The sequence below is a fragment of the Mirounga angustirostris genome, unplaced genomic scaffold, assembly GCF_029215605.1.
Source record: "Mirounga angustirostris isolate CCGP_5_RB_7025 unplaced genomic scaffold, mMirAng1.0.hap1 SCAF_7, whole genome shotgun sequence".
Classification (NCBI taxonomy): domain Eukaryota; kingdom Metazoa; phylum Chordata; class Mammalia; order Carnivora; family Phocidae; genus Mirounga; species Mirounga angustirostris.
This window is the reverse complement of record NW_026991715.1, coordinates 2710691-2732387: the sequence shown is the minus strand read 5'-3', so window position 1 is coordinate 2732387 and position 21697 is coordinate 2710691. Positions and strand designations below refer to the sequence as shown.

The 21697-nt window shown below is 41.3% G+C and overlaps 1 protein-coding gene across 1 annotated transcript; it reads left to right on the top strand.

Moving 5' to 3' along the window:
• Positions 1 to 269: 269 nt before the first annotated feature.
• Positions 270 to 4183, top strand: LOC123841643 (olfactory receptor 2C1-like). The gene is given in 3 exon segments (XM_045871198.2): positions 270 to 351; positions 3400 to 3597; positions 3600 to 4183. Coding segments are annotated over 3 exon segments (864 nt in total).
• The last annotated feature ends 17514 nt before the right edge of the window (positions 4184 to 21697 follow it).

Genomic DNA, 21697 nt, shown 5'->3' with positions numbered 1-21697 from the left:
AGACAATCACCCAAACTTTGACTTCAGAAAAAGGAATCTATCCACCTTTTTCAGGGTCTCTTCCCCTCTCCAATCTAATTTATCCTATTTCCAAAAAAGGTCATGAATCTTCCAAAAAGAATTATTCTAATAAACTTCTATAATACTTGCAATTGTTATGTGACAACTCTGTTTCATGAGTCATCCTAGTAAAATTTTGCACCATAAAATAAAAATTAGGTAGTTTGAGAAGTAGGAACAGATTAGTGAGAGGAAAGTACTGGAGCAACATGGCACTCAGGGCTTTTGAGCTACACTACACTGTACCTGCCTCTCTGACCTATCCTGGGGATAACTGTAATTTGTCGAAGGGTAAAACAATCATGATGGCATTGGATAAAGGAATTGAGGGGGAAGTTCACCTCACAACTGAGTAATGGTAGGCTGAATTTGAGAGGTGCTAAATTTTGGATATTAGAACATTCCAGAAAAAAGAAATGTCTTGTAAGAGGTAGGGATTTGAGAGGAAAATGAAATAATGCGTCTTGAAAATTCACAGCCTACAAATAAGATCAGAGATCATGCCATTTTGGAAAGAATGTGGGGGAACACAGAGGAAAATTTAAAAGATGAGTTGAAAAGAAGGAAAAGATGAAATAAGGGAGAGATAAATGAAAGAATAAGGAGAAAATAAAATTAGTGAAAATTAGGAAGACCAGAGTTAGACAAAAGACAAAAGGAACACAGTTGCACAAAACAAACAAACAAAAAAGGAGCTGATGGCCTCTTCCCCAGAGAAAAAGTCTGTACTGTTACATAGCTGTGATTGCCCTCCAACCTCTATCTTGTCTATCCAAGTATCCACGGGTCCTTAACTGGACTGGACTAAAAGGAAACATGATGCAGTGGTTCCTTTAAAGACTTTTCTGAGAGAAATGTGCCACATTCAAAGGATTACATGCTCCATTCTTGATGGCATGACAGCAGTGCATTTTATGAGTGGACTAAGAGAGAAACAGAGATGTGGGAAGGGAGAGACAGACACACACAGAGAATGAGAGAGACTAAGAGGAGAAGGGAAAACAGGAGCGAGAAGAGGGTGAAAGGAAGAGTAGGCATAGATATAGACGGAGGTTCTATAACAGTAGCTAACACTTAAATAGGCCTCATTGTGTGATAGATGATGATGATGAAAAAGAGATGGTAGATATTGGATTGACAGATGATAATGGATAGATAGTTGATAGATAGATAGATGATAGATAGGTGATAGATGATTGATAGATAATAGATAAATAGATGATAGATGATGATGATAGATGACAGATGATAGATAGATAGATGATAGATAGATGATAGATAGATAGATAGATAGATAGATAGATAGATAGATAGATAGATAGATGATAGATGATTGATAGATAGACAGATGATAGATAATGATAGATATAGGTAGATGATAGATGATAGATAGATAGATAGATAGATAGATAGATAGATGATAGATGTTAGATAATGATAGATAGATAGGTAGATGATAGATAGATGATAGAGAGAGATGATAGATAGATGATAGATGATTGATAGATAGATGATAGATGATAGATAAATGATAGATAGATAGATGATAGATAGATGATAGACACATGATAAATAGATGATAGATAGATAGAGGCAGATTTATAGAAAAATTCTTTTAAGTTTTTCAAATAACCATGTAAGATAAGGACTATTTTTATTCTCACTTTTTAAATGAGGAAATCAAAATGTGGAGAGGTTGACTGTCCATGTCACAAGTGATTGAGACCCAAGTTCAGCACTCACTGCACCCAACCACTACACTATACAACAACAGAGTTGAGGACAGAGAAAATTAACCTAACTGGACTGAAAAAAAAAAAACAAACAGATAGTGTTTCCTTTATTTTTTTTGAAAGAAATATGCCAGATTCAAAAGATTGCATGCCACATTCTTTATGACATGAGTGAAGGATGTCACAAAGACTTGGGCTGACTGGGTTCAAAGAAGAGTTTCTCATCATATTTAGGATATTCCAGCTCTATCCCTACTTCAGTACCAACTGCTAAGGCAGTATTTATACAGAATCAGACCCATCTTTTAAAAACTTCTCATACAATTATGAGGATTATCCCATCAACATAGTTGAAGGTTTCAGGATGGTGTTTATTGAATATCAAAAGTCATCACTGGAGAAGAAAAAATCCATATTGATATTTTCCTGAACTTTGAAGGATGAGGTACTCACTTCCCAATAGAAGATCTTAAACTGAACAAACCTAAAGTTTACATTTCCATTTTAGAGGTACAATTAAAAGTATGTGGACTTGTACATTATTGCAACACTCTACTCTGTGTTCATGATATCAGTACCAGGATCTTTTACTTGAATTTAAATTTGACAATTGATTTTCTTCTCCCCCTCTCCCCAAAGGGGGACATTGAGACTTCCCATGTAGGACAATAAGCAATTATTTACAAATCACACCTTCAGTCACTACTGGAAACATAATTTTGATGATGAACAGAATTTGAGAAACTTTATTCCTGAATGTTTTTATACAATATTACTGAGAGCCTGTTATTCATGAAAGAGTTTTTAAAAATAACCTTTTTTTCTGTTTTATAAATTCCCATTGCTACATAATAGTATTTCAAGATATTTTAGCTTTTAGCTAAGCATTTGTAGTTTTTCATTTGTTGAAATTCTACTCATTTGCACATTTTTGTCAGTCTTATTTCAAGCTAGTGCTCATAACCCTAGAAACCAAAATAATCTTTGCAAAATTCTGTACCTAAAAATTTTTAAAGCCTCCTATTTCACATGTCTTTCCATCTAAGAAAGTTTTGTGAAATTTTTGTGTAGTCTTCAAATATAGTTAAGGTACAAAATTATAAATAAACTGCATGGTTTTTATACAGCTTTAATAAGTGTCAAATAAAGTACAGATCCAAAATTTTTAAAAAATACAAAAGTCACACTTAACCCTCTAAACTGGGTCTCTCTCTTTCCAGCCATACATATGGTGGGTACCATGGAAAGAGAAAATGTGAGTTTCCCCAGCACAATTGTGTTGCTGTGCTTCTCAGATTATCCATGGCTAAGAAATGCCGCTCTTTGGAGTGGCCCTGGTCTCTTACATCCTCATCCTGATGGGGAACAGCTCCATCATCTTTCTTTTTTTTTTTTTTTTAAAGATTTTATTTATTTATTTGACACACACACAGCGAGAGAGGGAACACAAGCAGGGGGAGTGGGAGAGGGAGAAGCAGGCTCCCCGCAGAGCAGGGAGCCCGATGCGGGACTCGATCCCAGGACCCTGGGATCATGACCTGAGCCGAAGGCAGTCGCTCAACCGACTGAGCCACCCAGGCGCCCTCCATCATCTTTCTTTGCATAGTGGAGCCCAGACTCCAGACTCCCATGTACTTCTTCCTGGACAATCTCTCTGTGCTGGACCTTTGTGTCACCTGCACCATTGTACCCCAGCTGCTGGCCAACCTCTGGGGGGCAGAGAAGACCATTGCTTCCTGGGGCCGCATCACCCAGGCCTACCCCTTCCACTGGACAGGATGCACTGAATGTGCTGTACTGGAGGTAAGGCTTTTGATCGCTACATGGCTATCTGTCGGCCCCTCCAGTACACTCTCATCATGAGGCCCCGGGTGTGTTTGCAACTGGCAACTGCTGCCTGGTCCAGCGGCCGGGCCAACTCAATGCTCCAAGCTACACTCATTCTCCAGCTCCACCACTGTGGTCACCATACACTCAACCACTTCTTCTGCGAAGTACCTGTCCTGATCAGGCTGGCCTGTGGTGACATCACTGCTAATGACCAGTCCCTGGCTCTGGGAGCCATCCTTTTTGCACTGAAGGCTCCTCGGCTTGTGCTAGTCTCCTACACATTCATTGCCAAGGATGTGTTGAAGTTACCTTCAGCTGACAGAAGGTACAAGGCCCTCAGCACCTGCAGCTCCCACTTGGAGGTTGTCATCATGTACTTTGGACCAGCCACCTACATGTACCTCCAGCCCCCTGCCAATAGCACCCAGGCCAGATTCATGGCCTTCTTCTACTGTGTTATCACCCCACTGCTCAACCCACTCATCTACACCCTGAGAAACAAAGATGTGAAGAGAGCATGCAAGAGGATCCTACAACCCCAGAGTGAGGTAAAATCCTGAAAAAGGATAGAAGTCATAAAAAAGACAGGTAATCTCTGTTTGTCTCCTGGGCCAACCACATGCACAACTCAGTAAATATGGGCAAGTCTCTTTCCAAATGAAGGTTCAACAAAAAATTAAAAACAGATATACCCTATGACTCAGCAATTGCACTACTGGGTATTTACCCCAAAGACACAGATATACTGAAAAAAAGGGGCACCTGCACCCCAATGTTCATAGCATCAATGTCCACAATAGCCAAACCATGGAAAGAGCCAAGACGCCCTTCAACAGATGATTGGATAAAGATGTGGTCCATATATACAATGGAATATTACTCAGCCATCAGAAAGGATGAATACAGACAGGAAAAGATGGTGGAGGAGTAGGGGACCCTATTCCAACTGGTCCTTAGAATTGAGCTGGATATCTACCAGACCACTCTGAACACCCACGAAATCAGCCTGAGATGTAAGAAGATAGATCTGGATCTCTACAAACAGAATATCACAGGCAGTTGGTTTCAAGGTATGAAGCAGTGAGCCATGATTCCCCGGGCAGATATTGGAGAATAAATGGCAGTAGGAGGGAGCCAATCTAGCCGGATACTACACCACTGGTGAGCGATAGCCTCCCACACTGGGGACAGGGCACAGACTCACAGACCAGTAGCGGTGGGGAAAGGACTTTAGGGCAGCCCCCCTGACAGAAACTGGAGCAGTGGGGCCCCACATGCAAATTGGGGGTGGCTGGTGGTTTTAGAAGCACAAAGGGCAGAGACAAGCCTGACCTGGAGGAAAGACTGCGAGCACTGCAGAGGGGCACACAACCCAGGATGCTGCAGTTTATAGTGGCACAGACAGAAACAGAGATAGTGTGGCCTGGAGAGTTCACTGAAGAACAGACTGCAATATCTCTGTTCTGAGGCAGAGGGTTGGAAATGGTCTCTTCTGCTCTGACTCTCGGAAGAGACATGGAAAGCCACCAGGCAAAGCCACCAGAGAACAAAGGCCCTGAAAAACCGGTTTTCACTGAGCCCATCCCCAGCCACAGGGGGCAGGCAACTCTGCCCAAACAGGGTTGCCTGAGTAACAGTGTGGCAGGCCCCTCCCCCAGAAAACAGGCTGGGAAAACAAGAAGCCAGCAACCCTAAGGTCCCTTGAACACAGGTGCACCTTGCTTGGGTTGTGGTCAATAATTTGGACTCTATACATTCCCTCAAACACCCATCAACAGAATGACTAGGAGGAGGAACCCCCAAAATAGGAAAGACTCAGAGATTATGACTTATGCTGCAGATTTACAAATGGATGCAGATATAACCAAGATGTCAGAGATAGAATTCAGGCTAGCAACTGTGAAGACAATAGCTAGAATGGAGAAATCAATTCATGGCAACATAGAGTCTCTAAGGGCAGAAATGAAAACTGAATTGGCAGAACTTAAAAATGCTATCAATGAGATCCAATCCAATCTAGATAATCTAAAAGCTAGGGTAAGTGAGGCAGAAGAACGAACTAGTGACCTGGAAGACCATTTAATAGATAAAAGGGGAAAAGAAGAGGCCAGGGAAAAACAACTCAGAATCCATGAAAATAGAATCAGAGATATAAGTGACACCATGAAGTGTTCCAATGTCAGAATTATTGGAATCCTGGAGGGGGTGGAAAGAGAGAGAGACCAGAAGATATATTTGAGCAAATCGTAGCTGAGAACTTCCCTAATCTGGGGAATGAAACAAACATTCATATCCTAGAGGCAGAGAGGACCCCTCCCAAGATCAAAGAAAACAGGCCAACACCTCGGCATGTAATAGTAAAACTCGCAAATCTTAGAACCAAGGAAACCATCTTAAGGGCAGTTAGGGGGAAGAGATTCCTTACGTACAGAGGGAGGAACATCAGAATAACCTCAGACCTATCCACAGAGACTTGGCAAGCCAGAAAGAGCTGGAAGGACATATTCAGGGTACTAAAGGAGAAGAACATGCAGCCAAGAATACTTTATCTGGCAAGGCTATCATTTAAAATGGATGGAGAGATGCAGAGCTTCCAAGACAGGCAGAAACTGAAAGAATATGTGACCACTGAGACGGCCATGCAAGAAATATTAAGAGGGTTTCTATAAAAGGAGAAAAACCCCAAGAGTGATCTACAACAGAAATTTACAGGGACAATCTATAAAAACAACGTCTTCACAGACAACATGATGACAATTAATTCATATCTTTCAATAATCACTCTCAACGTGAATGGCCTAAATGCTCCCATGAATTGGCACAGGGTTGCAGATTGGATAAAAAGACAGGACACATCCATATGCTGTCTACAAGAGACTCATTCTGAACCTAAAGATACGTCCAGACTGAAAGTGAAGGAATGGAGATCCATCTTCCATGCCAGCAGACCTCAAAAGAAAGCTGGGGTAGCAATACTTATATCAGACAAATTAGATTTTAAACTAGAGTCTGTAATTAGAGACACAGAAGGACACTATATCATTCTTAAAGGGTCTATCCAACAAGAAGATCTAACAACTGTAAATATCTATGCCTCCAACATGGGAGCAGCCATCTACATAAGCCAACTGTTAACCAAAATAAAGAGTCATACTGATAACAATATGTTAATTGTAGGAGAACCCAATGCTCCACTCTCAGCAATGGACAGATCATCTAAGGAGAAAATCAACAAGGAAACAAGAACTTTGAATGATACACTGGACCAGATGGACCTCATAGATATATACAGAACATTCTACCGTAAAATAACAGAATACTCAATCTTCTCGAGTGCACATGGAACTTTCCCCAGAATAGACCACATACTGGGTCACAAATCAGGTCTCAACTGATACCAAAAGATTGAGACTAAACCCTGCATATTCTCAGACCACAATGCTTTAAAGCTGGAACTCAATCACAAGAAAAAAATTGGCAGAAATTCAAACACATGGAAGCTAAAGACCACTCTGCTCAAGAATGTTTGGGTCAACCAGGAAATCAAAAAAGAACTTAAACAATTCATGGAAATCAATGAGAATGAAAACACATTGGTCCAAAACCTATGGGATACTGCAAAGGTGGTCCTAAGGGGGAAAAACATAGCCATACAAGCCTCACTCAAAAAAACAGAAAAATCCCGAATTCACCAACTAACTCTACACCTTAAAGAACTAGAGAAAAAGCAACAAATGATGACTAAGCCACACATTAGAAGAGAAATAATTAAAATTAAAGCAGAAATCAATGAATTAGAAACCAGAAACACAGTAGATCAGATCATCGAAACTAGAAGTTGGTTCTTTGAAAGAATTAATAAGATCGATAAACCACTGGCCAGACTTATCCAAAAGAAGAGAGAAAGGACCCAAATTGATAAAATTATGAATTAAAGGGGAGAGATCACCACTAACACCAAGGAAATAGAAACAATTATTAGAAATTATTATCAACAACTATATGCCAATAAACTGAGCAACCTGGATGAAATGGAGGCTTTCCTGGAAACCTATAAGCTGCCAAGACTGAAACAGGAAGAAATTGACAACCTGAATAGGCCAATAACCAGTAACGAGATTGAAGCAGTGATCAAAAACCTTCCAAAAAACAAGAGTCCAGGGCCTGATGGATTCCCTGGCAATTCTACCAAACATTCAAAGAAGAAATAATACTTACTCTCCTGAAGCTGTTTCAAAAAACAGAAACAGAAGGAAAACTTCCAAACTCATTCTATGAGGCCAGCATTACCTTAATCCCCAAATCAAGCAAAGACCCCATCAAAAAGGAGAATTTCAGACCTACATCCCTCATGAACATGGATTCCAAAATCCTCAACAAAATCCTAGCTAATAGGATCCAACAATACATTAAAAGGATCATCCACCACGACCAAGTGGGATTTATACCCGGGATACAAGGGTGGTTCAACATTCGCAAATCAATCAATGTAATAGAATACATTAATAAGAGGAGAGAGAAGAACCACATGGTCCTCTCAATTGATGCAGAAAAAGCATTTGACAAAATACAACATCCTTTCCTGATTTAAACTCTTCAGAGTATAGGGATAGACAGAACATTCCTCAAGTTCATAAATTCCGCCTATGAAAAACCCACAGCGAATATCATCCTCAAAGGGGAAAAGCTGAGAACCTTTCCCTTAAGATCAGGAACACGTCAAGGATGCCCACTCTCACCACTATTGTTCAACATAGTACTAGAAGTCCTAACAACAAAAAGAATTGAAATGTATTCAAATTGGCAAAGAAGTCAAACTCTCTCTTTTCGCAGATGACATGATACTTTACGTGGAAAACCCAAAAGACTCCACCCCAAAATTACTAGAATTCATACAGCAATTCAGTAATGTGGCAGGATACAACACCAATGCACAGAAATCAGTTGCTTTCTTATACACTAACAACACAACTGTAGAAAGAGAAATTAGAGAAACGATTCCATTTACAATAGCACCAAAAACCATAAGATACCTCAGAATAAATCTAACCAAAGAGGTAAAGGATCTATAATCTAGGAACTACAGAACACTCATGAAAGAAATTGAGGAAGACACAAAAAGATGGAAAAACATACTATGCTCATGGATCAGAAGAATACACATTGTTAAAATGTCTATGCTACCCAGAGCAATCTATACCTTCAATGCCATCCCAATCAAAAATTCCAATGACATTTTTCAAAGTGCTGGAACAAACAATCCTAAAATTTGTATGGAATCAGAAAAGACCCCGAATCACCAAGGAAAGGTTGAAAAAGAAAAACAAAGCTGGGGGCATCACGTTGCCCGATTTCAAGCTATAGTACAAAGCTGTGATCACCAAGACAGCATGGTACTGGCACAAAAACAGACATATAGACCAAAGTAACAGAATAGAGAACCCAGATATGGACCCTCAACTCTGTGGTCAAATAATCTTTGACAAAGCAGGAAAAAATATGCAATGGAAAAAAGACAGTCTCTTCAATATATGGTGCTGGGAAAATTGGACAGCCACATGCAGAAGAATGAAACTCCACCATTCTCTAACACCATACACAAAGATAATCTCAAAACGGATGAAAGACCTCAATGTGAGACAGGAATCCATCAAAATCCTAGAGAACATAGGCAGTAACCTCTTTGACATTGCCCACAGCAACTTCTTTCAAGAAACATCTCCAAAAGCTAGTGAAACAAAAGCAAAAATGAACTTTTGGCACTTCATCAAGATAAAAAGCTTCTGCACAGCAAAGGAAACAGTCAACAAAACAAAGAGGCAACCCACAGAATGGGAGAAGATATTTGCAAATGACACTAGAGATAAAGAGCTGGTATCCAAGATCTCTGCAGAACTTCTCAAGCTCAACACCCATAAAACAAATAATCAAGTCAAAAAATGGGCAGAAGATATGAAAAGATACTTCTCTGAAGACATACAAATGGTTAACAGACACATGAAAAAATGTTCATCATCATTAGCCATCAGGGAAATTCAAATCAAAACCACATTGAGATACCACCTTATACCAGTTAGAATGGCCAAAATGGACAGGGAAAGAAACAACAAATGTTGGACAGGTTGTGGAGAAAGGGGAACCCTCTTACACTGTTGGTGGGAATGCAAGTTGGTACAGCCACTTTGGAAAACAGTGTGGAGGTTCCTCAAAAAGTTAAAAATAGAGCTACCCTATGCCCCAGCAATTGCACTCCTGGGTATTTATCCCAAATACACAGATGTAGTGAAAAGAAGGGCCATATGCATCCCAATGTTCATAGCAGCAATGTCCACTATAGCCAAACTGTGGAAAGAGCCGAGATGCCCTTCAATAGACGAATGGATAAAAAAGATGTGGTTCATATATACAATGGAATATTACTTAGCCATCAAAAAGGATGAATACCCAACTTTTACATCAACATGAATGGGACTGGAGGGGATTATGCTAAGTGAACTAAGTCAAGCAAAGAAAGTCAATTATCATATGGTTTCACTAATCTGTGGAACATAAGGAATAACATGGAGGACATTAGAAGGAAGGGAAAAATGAAGGGGGGAAATCAGAAGGCATGATGAACCATGAGAGACTATGGGCTCCGAGAAATAAACAGGGTTTTAGAGGGGAGGGGGCTGGGGGGATTTGTTGGCCTGGTGGTGGGTATTAAGGAGTGCATGAATTGCATGGAGCACTGGGTGTTATACACAAACAATGAATCACGGATCACTACATCAAAAATTAATGATATGGGCGCCTGGGTTGCTCAGATGGTTAAGCGTCTGCCTTCAGCTCATGTCATGATCCCCGGGTCCTGGGATCAAGTCCTGCATCGGGCTCCAAATGAGTGTCCATGAGTTCCAAGGAAAGATTTCCCATCTCTTAACATCACCCACCCTGATGTTTAGAGAAACTCTTCCAACTAGAAGGTGCTCAGTTCTGTAATCTCAAGTGGAGCAATCCTGCTCCTTTTTAACCGTCTCCAAATGTCTTGTTCTCAGTGGAAAGAACGAGTCCACACATCAGTAGGAGGGTAAGCAACACCATCTTTTCAAATCCCTTTCTATAAAAGCTCCCATTTACCAGATAATGTACAAGAAAATTTGCTGAAAACTTTTGTACAGATCCCAACAAGATTTTTAAGTAAGAATTCATTGGATTGATCACATATATGCAAACCATTTTAATCTCTCCTGTCTCTGAGCATCTCAGGTGTTCTCTCCTTTCTCAAACACCTTATCACTCCATAATTTATCATATTCTTATCTCATCAATAACCTCACCATCCATCCTCGATGATTCATTCAAGAAAATAATTTCAGGGGTTCCTGGATGACTCAGTTGGTGGAACATGAGACTCTTGATCTTGGGGTTATAAGTTTGAGCCCCATGTTGGGTATAGAGATTACCTAAAAATAAAATCTTAAAAAAAATAAAGAGAAAACAATTTTCAACCTCCCCATAACAAATTTCCTTCACTTCTCTCAATTAATTCCTGACAGATATGATTCAGTATGTTTTATATTTCTTATATATGTATGAACCAATTCCTTCATTTGTCTAATTTCTCTATTTCAATATATGCTTTTGAAGATTAGAGACAGCCCTCTTCCATTGTATACTGATCAATAAATATTATGTTCTAAGTGCCCAAGACATATCTGACATAGAGCGAGATTGAATAAAGGTTTGAAATAAGAGTTAAATACAAATGAGGTCCCCACTCATTGGTGATCAAAAGCACATAATGTCCCCACTGAGTTTGTTCTAGACATCTGCCAAAGCCATGGGCAACTCCGTTTGTTGAGTAATGTGTACTTCTGATCAATAAAGAGGTGTGGATGCCAGTTAACTAACAGACTTGAAATAGTTTAATACTGCCACTTTATTCTCTTTCCAGGACACTATTTGAATGTATTTATTACCTAAACAAAATTTAAGCCCCTCCTTTCCTATATGCCTTCTTTCTTCTATGCATCTGAGTAGAAACTGACTTCCCAGCCAAACATTTAGGAAATAGAAACAAAAGCTTTGCTCAAAGGGAGGCATCTGCTTCAAATCAGTGATGGCTTTGACCACTGCACCTTCTCTGACCTTTCCCAGGGCACAGAAGTCAATCTAGGATGGTATCCAGTCAGAACCCCATTAGCTCATTTGAATCAGTTTGATGGACAACTTTTCTCTGTCTATATAACTTCAAAGAGCAAGCAAGCTCACTTTCCACCCCCCCCAAAAAAATTCTGAAAATGTGACATGTTGTATCTGTTGTAACTTTTGAAATTTATCTTTCCGGAGAAAAGGGATGGAGAAAAATCAGTACATCAGCAAAATCAGTCATCAGATTACTTTTCTTTTCTTTTTTTTTTTTTTTTAGTAGATTACTTTTCTATCACAGTTTAGCTTTTGACATTAACCCTAACTTGTTTTTCTGAGAAAAGGGGAAAGCATTCATGAGAAGCATCCAGGAACCTCCTTCATGGAAACTGAACAATAGTTTTCAGAGGGTACTCTTGGGAGACCCCGGACAAGAACGGCAATTTATTTCTGCGACAGGAATTTTTGGACCACACTGAGTTTTGACTTACAAAGGGAGATATCAAAGAGTAAAACCAACTGGCTGTTCAGAGAACTGACAAGAGATTATGAGAAATAACGTTTGCACCTTGGGTATAAACCAGAAACTCATATACACAGGGTCCATGCAACACTTTTTAAAAACCCACAAGAAATTTGCTTTTATAGAAAAGAATTGGGAAAGGTAACAGAAGATTGGACTATAATCCCATGTCCACAAGCCAATGTGTTCTCTGCCCTCACCAAGTCTCCCTGGAATGTCAAACATCCTTGGTCCAGGAGGAATCAGCAGTGCCTCAATGGATGTCCCCACCCTCTCTGTAAGAGTTTTATTCACTCGGGGCGCCTGGGTGGCTCAGATGGTTGAGCGTCTGCCTTCGGCTCAGGTCATGATCCCAGGGTCCTGGGATCGAGCCCCACATCGGGCTCCTGGCTCAGTGGGGAGCCTGTTTCTCCCTCTCCCTCTGCCTCTCTCCCTGCTCATGCTTTCTCTCTCTCTCTCTCTCTCTGTATCTCTGTGTCTCAAATGAATAAATAAAATCTTTTTTTTAAAAAAAGTGTTTTATTCACTCACCTGAATCCATCCTCAATGTAAGAGCATTTCTGTTGCATAATGGGAGGTCAGGGCTCTGCACTTGGACTCTTCAGGTGCATTTCTTTGGCTGCTACTCTGCTGTAAAAAGCCTGTGATTCTTTTCTTAGCTTTCTTTGCTTATACTCTAGGTACAAAGATTTCCACCAGGCACTTTGCTTGGTCTTAGTAAGGGAAACATGTTTATAAATCAGAGTTAAAGTAGATTACATCTGCCCATATCTCCTCTCAGATGTGGGATGGATGAGTTTTCTAGAATGACTCTCAGAGGATGAGCTAGCCTGTCTTCATGTTACCCGCAAAGTCTTGGAGTGACTTACCTGGCATCCTGCTATTGCCTAAATGTTTCTGTCCTCCCAAAATGTATATATTGAAACTCTAAGCACAAATATGATGGTATTTGGAGATGGGGCCTTTGGGAGGAAATTAGGTCATGAGGGCTCCACCCTCATGATGGGATTAGTGTTCTTACAAGAGACACAACAGAGATTATATCTCTCTCTCAATATCTCTCAATCTCTTTGCCATGTGAGTACAGTGAGAAGGCAGCCATCTTGAATCCCAGGCCTTCCGGGCCAGCAACTCCATCTCAGACTCCCCAGCCTCCAGCGCCATGAGAAATAGAAGACCGTGAAGCTACCCAGTGTACGGGATCTGTCATGACAGCCTGAGCAGACTGAGACTCCCTGCACACGGGCTGTAGACACCTCTGTCCCTTCAGAGACGGGAGGGGATGTCCTGAGACCGGAGGGGCCCCCAGCAAGTATGCCTCTCCCATTGCAGATAAAAGGAAGTTTCAGGAAGTAACACATAAAGGCTTACAATAAGCCAGCAAGAACTGAGCAGTACCTCAGGTGATAGCGTGACACCACAGTGAGAGAAAGAAGTGAGGGGACAGGCATGAGTGACAGATCACTCAGTGTCTCTATGACCAACAGATACTAGGGTGGTCTGCAGTGATCTGCACTTTCATGTTTCCATGCTTATGCATTTAAAAAAAATTAGCTTGTTTGGAAATAATTAATTAATTAAAATTTAGGTTGTTTGGGTGCATAAAATCTGTCAGAAGTGCCTGCCCTCTAGAAACTTACTGCCTCATATTGCATACACTCAGACCCTAGATAATCCCCAAAATAATACTAATCAAGTCAGCTTTCATAGCGATCCCAGAGCCTTAATGATGGAGTTAATTTTGTTCATTTCTATCACCAGTGGCCTCACCCTGCAGTTTTGAAAAACCACCCACAAAAGCAAAAGTTTAGGAAAGGGCACTTGAAAGAACTACTCTCAAATTATCCACTCAAAACACTATAGCTCTGAAACCAATGAGGCATAAAAGACTACGGGCTGAGAGAGCAGGTGGGAGTGAAGACAGTTCTCACCAAGGAGGTGGTAGCCCCTCAGTGTTTTCAGGACTCTGAGTCCACCTGCGTTGGGCTCAGGATGGAGTAGAGGAAACGGACTCTGCAACGCAGATGCTCCCACCCGTAGGCACGGAGGTCCCTATAACTGGAGGGAAAAGAGAACACCAAGGCAAGACGTGAAACTCAGCAGAACTTTCTGATTGAGGAAGGAGTGGGAAGGATGTTCCAGGAGAGGAAGGAGCTCCTGGAAGGATGTAGAACTGAATGGGGGGAAAAAAAAAAAACTGGCTTGTCCTAAGATTCATGAGAACCTCACTCCAGGAGAATGTCAGGTATTTCAGGAGTAATGGGAGGAAGTGAGACTCTAGCATGATGGGGCCAGATGATGAAAGGTACTCTTTTTTTCCAATTTAATATTAAATGGGAATTCAGCTTTTAGTCACCTAAGTGAAAAGCTCAGCACAGAAACCATACCAAGACACAAAGCCCAGAAATTCTCTTCCCTGAATCACAGTTGTCGGAAAGCAAGTACAAAATAAGACAGCGGTTTTCAAACACTGGGGCCCATATGTCCCGTAAAAGATTTTGGGAGAGTAGATAGTTTCTTGAACATTTTAAAGTTGGTGTCATCGGTTTACACACTTGCAATGGAGTATATTGTGGCGTCTTCTTTACCAGGTATTTGTTGTAAGCATGTTTATCAGACTTTGGATTTGTAGGTTAGTTTATTCAAGGCTTTGAAAAGGTCTCCCAACTAATTCTATCAGCTAATCCGCCCTCATTTTCAAGCCAATTGGGCAAATTAGATTTATATTTCATTGGAGAACACATGTCTTCCTGCTTTTTCATTAAATAAGTGTGTTACAAATGTACCCCTGCAACCTCCTTGTCAAGTCTGGATTCTAATCCTGACACAGATATTGACAGAGAGAGGAGACACGGAGGAAAAGTAAACCGATGTGGACTGACAGGCATGGTTAGGTGAGAGAGGGAAGGCGTGGGGTCTGAGGTATTTGTCGCCTCCAGGTAACCAGGTGATGCTGCCCTCAGCACTTCCTACCTGAGCTCTCTGGGGACTCGCTGCCATAAAAAATCACCCTTGGTTTGCACTATGAGCAGTGCCTCTCAGTCTTGTTCAGGATGGTGAAAGGCATCCTCTCTGCCATGAAGTAGAAGAAGGCTGATGGTGAAAAGAGAACTGTCCGTGGGCTTCTGGGCTCTTGGATGCATTTTGGGAAAAAGAACATGGGGAAGTTGAAGCATACCTCCCTCAGTATCTCTCGAACACGGTCGTTCGGTTACTGGGTAATACCTCCATGCAGCCTCTGGGGGTTCCAGCCATTTAACTTTGGAACAAAGGATGGGACAGGAGAGAAGCTATGTGGCTCCTAATCTTGGGAATCGTGAAAACAGCATTACCTGGAAGATACACAGCTACTCAGTGAGCAAAGCTTCTTACTGCTCTGCCCTGAATATCTGAAATGATTCCCCAGAGCAGAACGAGGGGGAAGGAGATGGTGAGGGGCTCTCACACACGGGGATTTCAACAGGCTCAGAATCCCAATGAGTCTCACCAGGGAGGCTTAACGAACACCAGGGCACAAGGTGTGGCATCAGAAAGGCGGTGTGATAGCTCATTTCACGTCCCTGTTTCCTGAAGGAAGCTCACCCAGACTTTACCGCTGATGACTTAGAGCTGGGGAGGAACAGAGCAGAGAATGAGTGAGCAACGTAATTACAGAGGGTGGTGCAGGTGTTAACAAAACTTCCTGTGGTGATCATCTTGTAATACATACGTCATCACAATGTGCACTTTAAACACACACACTGTCCTATGTCAATTATACCTCAATAAAGATGAGCAACAACAGCGAAGAATGAGTGAGATCTTGATCAGCCCATGTGAGGGAAAGCGAGGTGCCCATTTTGCTAACACGCTGACATACACATGTATATATAACATTGATATAATATGCATTTATAGAACATATGGTGTAACTTATAATTAGAAATGTAAATATAACTTATAATATATAAGTGATATAACTTAGGTCACTTCTTGATAAATCCTAGCACTGGGAGAAAAATGACCCCTTTCTCAAAAACAGGAGCATTTGTAAGTCTTCTTCTTCTTCTTTTTTTTAAGATTTATTTATTTATTTGAGAGAGAGCAAGAGAGAGAGAGGCATGAGGAAGGGGGCAAAGAGAATCTCAAGCAGACTCCCATCTGAGCACAGAGCCCAGCCCCAGACTCCATCCCAGGATCCTGAGATCATGACCTGAGTCTCAACCAAGAGTCAGATGTTCAGCCAACTGAGCCACCCAGGCATCCTGCAAGTCTTATTCTCAATTGTCAAAGAATTAACGATAAGATCTAAACTTACTTATTGATTTCACCTTTGTCTACTTTTTTCAGCATAAGCAGTAGCTCCTTTGTGAAAATAGCAGTATGAATCCACAAAGGCTGATGGCCCTGGATATATACCTAATTATATAAATTACATAATTACATAATTTACTTTTCACTTGAAAAGTCTGCTTAATTTCTTTCTGATTGAATACACGTGTTAAATATGCATCCCTGTGGCATCCTTTCCAGGTCTGGATTCTGATCCTAAAATAGATATTGCACAGAGATAAGAAATAAAGGACAGGTAAAACTTTATCTAATAGATATGTAATTTATATGATATACATAAATTATATATTTTATATCTATACCCTATAACATACATAAAATATACAATTTGCATTTTATATTTACATAATATATCATGTGATTTATAGTAGAAATGAGTGTATATTTTACATATGCTACTATACAGAATTCTGGGAGCATGGAGAACTGGACAGAAGGACACGCTAACACATGCATGTTGGAGGACACAGTTCTGGAGGGACAGAAGGTGAGCAGGTAGAGAGGAGATCAAGTCTGGAAATCCTGAGAGCCCCTGGCAGTCCTTTCTGACTCTCTAGACGGAAACTCTCATTTGCTTCCTGCCTCTCACATCTCATCAAAGCCAGAATAGCTGTATCATAACAACAAGGCTTCTTATTTAAAGGCTTTCTCATCTATCTGGATAATATTTATTTTATTTTAATTTAATGCCCTATTTAATTAGATTCCAAGCAGGAAAAGTGATAGATGATGTGGTCCAGTATCAATGCATCCTAAAGCAGGTAAGATGATTATTATTTGTATTTTTCTTCTCCTGGACTCCCCTAAAACATTTGACTGTCTCTACACAGCCCGTTAGCTCTGAACTCTGTCAGATTTACTGAATAATTACAGCAATTCTCTGGAAGCAATTATAAATTAACCATTCTGGCAAAACCTCTCAGAGTGACAAGCCATCAGCAAACTCATCATGTAGAACTCAGGGTCATACTCTCAGATGATCTGAAAATGTTTTCTAAAAGTGTAAAGTTTCACAAACACAAATGAAAATCTGCCATGATAAGTTAACTGTCACACTATGTCTCTCTTAAAGGTACTATTTGGTCATTCTTGCCTTTTATTCTCTTTTTGTCTTTTTTAAAATCTTAAGTCTTTAAATATCTTTAACTTATATTTCCTTATTCTCAAATCTTATATTAAAAGACTCTAATTTTTTTTCTCCATTTGTTTTTCCTGTTTGGTTAATCTGAAAACGCCGGATTATAAATCAAATTTAAATTTTGAAACATTTTTCCCACTAAAGCAATCCTTCCTTTTTTCTTTCATTAATAGCTAACCACTTTTTTTTTTTTTTTACAATACCTGGCAGAAATGAGAGCATAGACACTGATTCATGTCTGAGTTTCTGGCATAAAATAGCCTGAAATTATTATTAATCCATGTACACTATCTGATAATTTTACTACTTACGTGCTTTTACTGAGACGCATCAAATTTGGTCCTTGGTTTGTTTTTCATTTCAGTTGATTAGAATGGATTCCAAAGAGACCAAATCATAGGTGCTACTGAATTATGATCTAATAATCTTGTGTTTATTCCAGAACAAAGATCTTGCCCATAAATCCAGGAACGTGGTCACAGGTAACCCTTCAGACATTACACGAACCAATGAGTCATAGGACCTGGACCCCGTGTGTGGACATTGCCACCGCACAGGGCAGGTCGAGGGTACCGCATCACGGTATGAAATGAGTTGCACGTCCTGTTGAAGACGTGACAGATACAGCTCAGAAGTGTGGCTGAGCATCATCACATCTGCCAGTGGACGTCCCAAGGGCATTAAGCTTGGTGAGGGTAATGATGAGGCACGTCCAGAAGGAACGGCTCGTCCCCACACCTCTCCTGGTCAGGGTTAGGTCCTGTCTGAGTCATTCTCTCTGCTCTTTGCTTCCCTTCCAAATCCTTCTCTCAATTGTATTTCCATAGTCAAGTAATTAATTTACCATTAACTGCAAGTACTCCAAGCTCACAGACTACATCAATTACCAGCTAACCCCTCAGACACTAATTAACCAGAACATCAGGGATAACTTCTCAGCAAAGGAGGACAAGGTTTTCCTCTCAATGTCTGGGGAGAAAGAGCAGAGCCCTTATAGCAATGAATGGAAAGAATGAGGTCAAGTATAACCTGAAAGTAATTTTGAAAGGAGTAGGGATGGCTTGTCACCTAAGAAGCATATATTCAGAAGTAACCTCCACTGCATAAATATATAAGCTAGCTGCTCCATGGTATCAAAGTCTCTGCAGGTACTCCAGGGACCATGGCTAGAAGAGATCCACGGACCTCCTCATTACCCAGAAAAAGTCCAGAAAGCAGAGTCTCCCCAGTGAGCAGACTCTTCCTCTTGTCTGAGAATAATCTCTCCACACTTGCTCAGAGGGTGAAACTCAGGTGAGGGCAAGGTCCCAGCAGCCTCATCAGAGCAAACAGGTTGTGTCTTCCTGGAATACAAAGAGCTTTTGCAATGACTCCATTCTTAAGCGCCCCTCCCCAGCTAAGACCATCACAAGCCAATAAAGCTTCCATTCCTTAAGCAAATACTCCATGGGAGCCAGCGAACCAAGGAGGTAAGTGGTTAGTCCTCAGCATGAACACTGGTCTATGCTGGAGAGCAAGGGGACATGAGATGGAGGAGACGTGAGTCAATGAATAGTGGCCATAATTAAGCAGAATGTGTAAATCTGTGTACTTCAAGCTAGAAAAAGCAGCTAGGAGCAGAACAGGCTGCCCCTGCTTGTAGGTAGACCAACTGTCCAATATTCATCAGAAGAGAGGAGGTTGTTCACACAGTGTATGAGGACCCTTTTTCATTTCTACCTCTGTTCAGTATTTTTTTTTAAGATTTATGTATTTATTTAAGAGAGAGTGCATGAGTAGGGGGAGAGGAGGGAGGAAAAGGAAAGAATCCTCAAGCAGAGTCCATGCTGAGCACAGAGCCTGATGCAGGGCTCGGATGTCACAACCCTGAGATCATGACCTAAGCCGAAATCCAGAGTCAGTCACTTAACCGACTGAGCCACACAGGGGCCCCACTACCGTTCAATATTTTTGAAAAACTTGTGTCATAATCACAAAAACAATAGTAATCCCAGTATGGCCCTATAAAGAGAGCAATGGAGTGAGGAAAGCCAAATATTACCAGCCCCAGAGAAAGAAAGTTTTGAGGCAAAATTTAGCAGGAAATTGAAATATTGAAAGAACAAATGTAGGCAGTGGCCTGGGTGTGGGGGATCAGGTGTCTGCAAGAGGGGTGTTGAACAAAATAATCATGCTGTAAAACAGGACAGTTGACACTTTGATGGCGGGGGTCTCCTGGGTCGTGGGTTAGGACATCTATGGGGAGGTAACTTCCTTCTGGGTAAACCAGCAACAGGAGACTTAAATAGCTGTCCCCATGGAGTCATAGTGGGGTGCTGACCTGCGTGAAAAGCATGTTCCTAATCTTCATGGACTTCTTGGTTTTCCCAGAGTTACTGAAGGAGGACATGAAATGGCACGTGCGTGGTTCCTGGTATACCGATGGAGAGGTGATGGGTGTTCACTCAGTGCTGGTTTACTTCCCTTCCTCTCATACTGCTTGTTATGAAATACTTGCATAATCTCTACGATTAAGGCATTTTGAGGAAGTACACTTCAGCCCCCTTGTGGGGATATGTGGGTATCAATGCTCCTCCAAGCCCTTTGTACATGGGAGCTTGCAGGGAACGATCCAGTGAGCCATCAGTGAGGATGGTTTGAAAGAAGCAGAAGCTGAGCTGTCCTGTGTGACATGAAACAGCATTCCTGGCAGGAGGACTCAGGGTAGGCAAAGGACTAGTGCAGGAAGAGCAAGGCCTGGGGACAGACGGGCCGGTGACTGCGCACACGGACCTGGTGGAGGACAGTTAGCAGAACACGCAGAGGCTGTGCCTTCAGACTCCTCCTTGCTGTGGCAGCTCACTTCCTGAGTGTCGTCTTATGGGAACTGCCACCCAAGAGTACGCATGCCATGGGGACAGGACTGGAAACTCAAGCAAACCCTGAGAGAAGTGCTTTTGCTGTGTGTGATGAAGGGAAATGACCCCAAGACTCAATACCCTTGTTCTGACCTTGACAGCTAAATGGGGCCTTCACTGGCTTATCTAAGTGGTGGAAATTTTAGACTGAATTTTAGATTGAATAAAGAGATCTTGGACTAATAGGGCAATAAAACCCCGTATACAAATGGTATACATTCCTGCAGCTCATAAGTTTATTCCTAGCTGTCCTTTCCTGTTTGTTGGAGTAGGGAACATGTTCTGCTGATTTCCAAGAGGCACTCTTGGTAATAAAAATATATGACAGTAGGAGATTTATCTACACATGTGCATTTATCTATGGGTTATATGTCATACATAGAATGATACAGATCACAGGGTTTTGTCAATATGTTCAAAATCTCCCTGGTCTACCAGTAGGTGTGGCGTGAGTCCTGTCATTGACATATCTCATGGTGGCTGCTAAGACAGAGAGATGGGACAGTGGTCAGAAGAAATGGCAGGGCATTCAGTGTTAGAAGAATACAACCCTACTCTTGCCACACAACTGTTTAAGGAGATGGTTGTTTCGTTTTTAGGTGATTGGAACACTTAAAGGTATTTCTGCTCTTAAGACCTTAGTCTTAGAAAGACGACTCCAGGGCGCCTGGGTGGCTCAGTTGGTTAAGCGACTGCCTTCGGCTCAGGTCATGATCCTGGAGTCCCGGGATCGAGTCCCGCATCGGGCTCCCTGCTCGGCAGGGAGTCTGCTTCTCCCTCTGACCCTCCTCCCTCTCATGCTGTCTGTCTCTCATTCTCTTTGTCTCAAATAAATAAATAAAATCTTAAAAAAAAAAAAAAGAAAGAAAGACGACTCCATTGGCAACGTGAGTAGCGGGTTAGATAAGAGGGGTCCAGATGGTGGTTCTGGCCAAGGACAACAGATGCAGGGAGACAGATAGCGTGTGCTCCGACATTAGGCTAGTGAAGCCGATAGGATGTCACTGATGAACTATGACCAATGAGGACTGTTATCAGAAATAACACTCTGAGT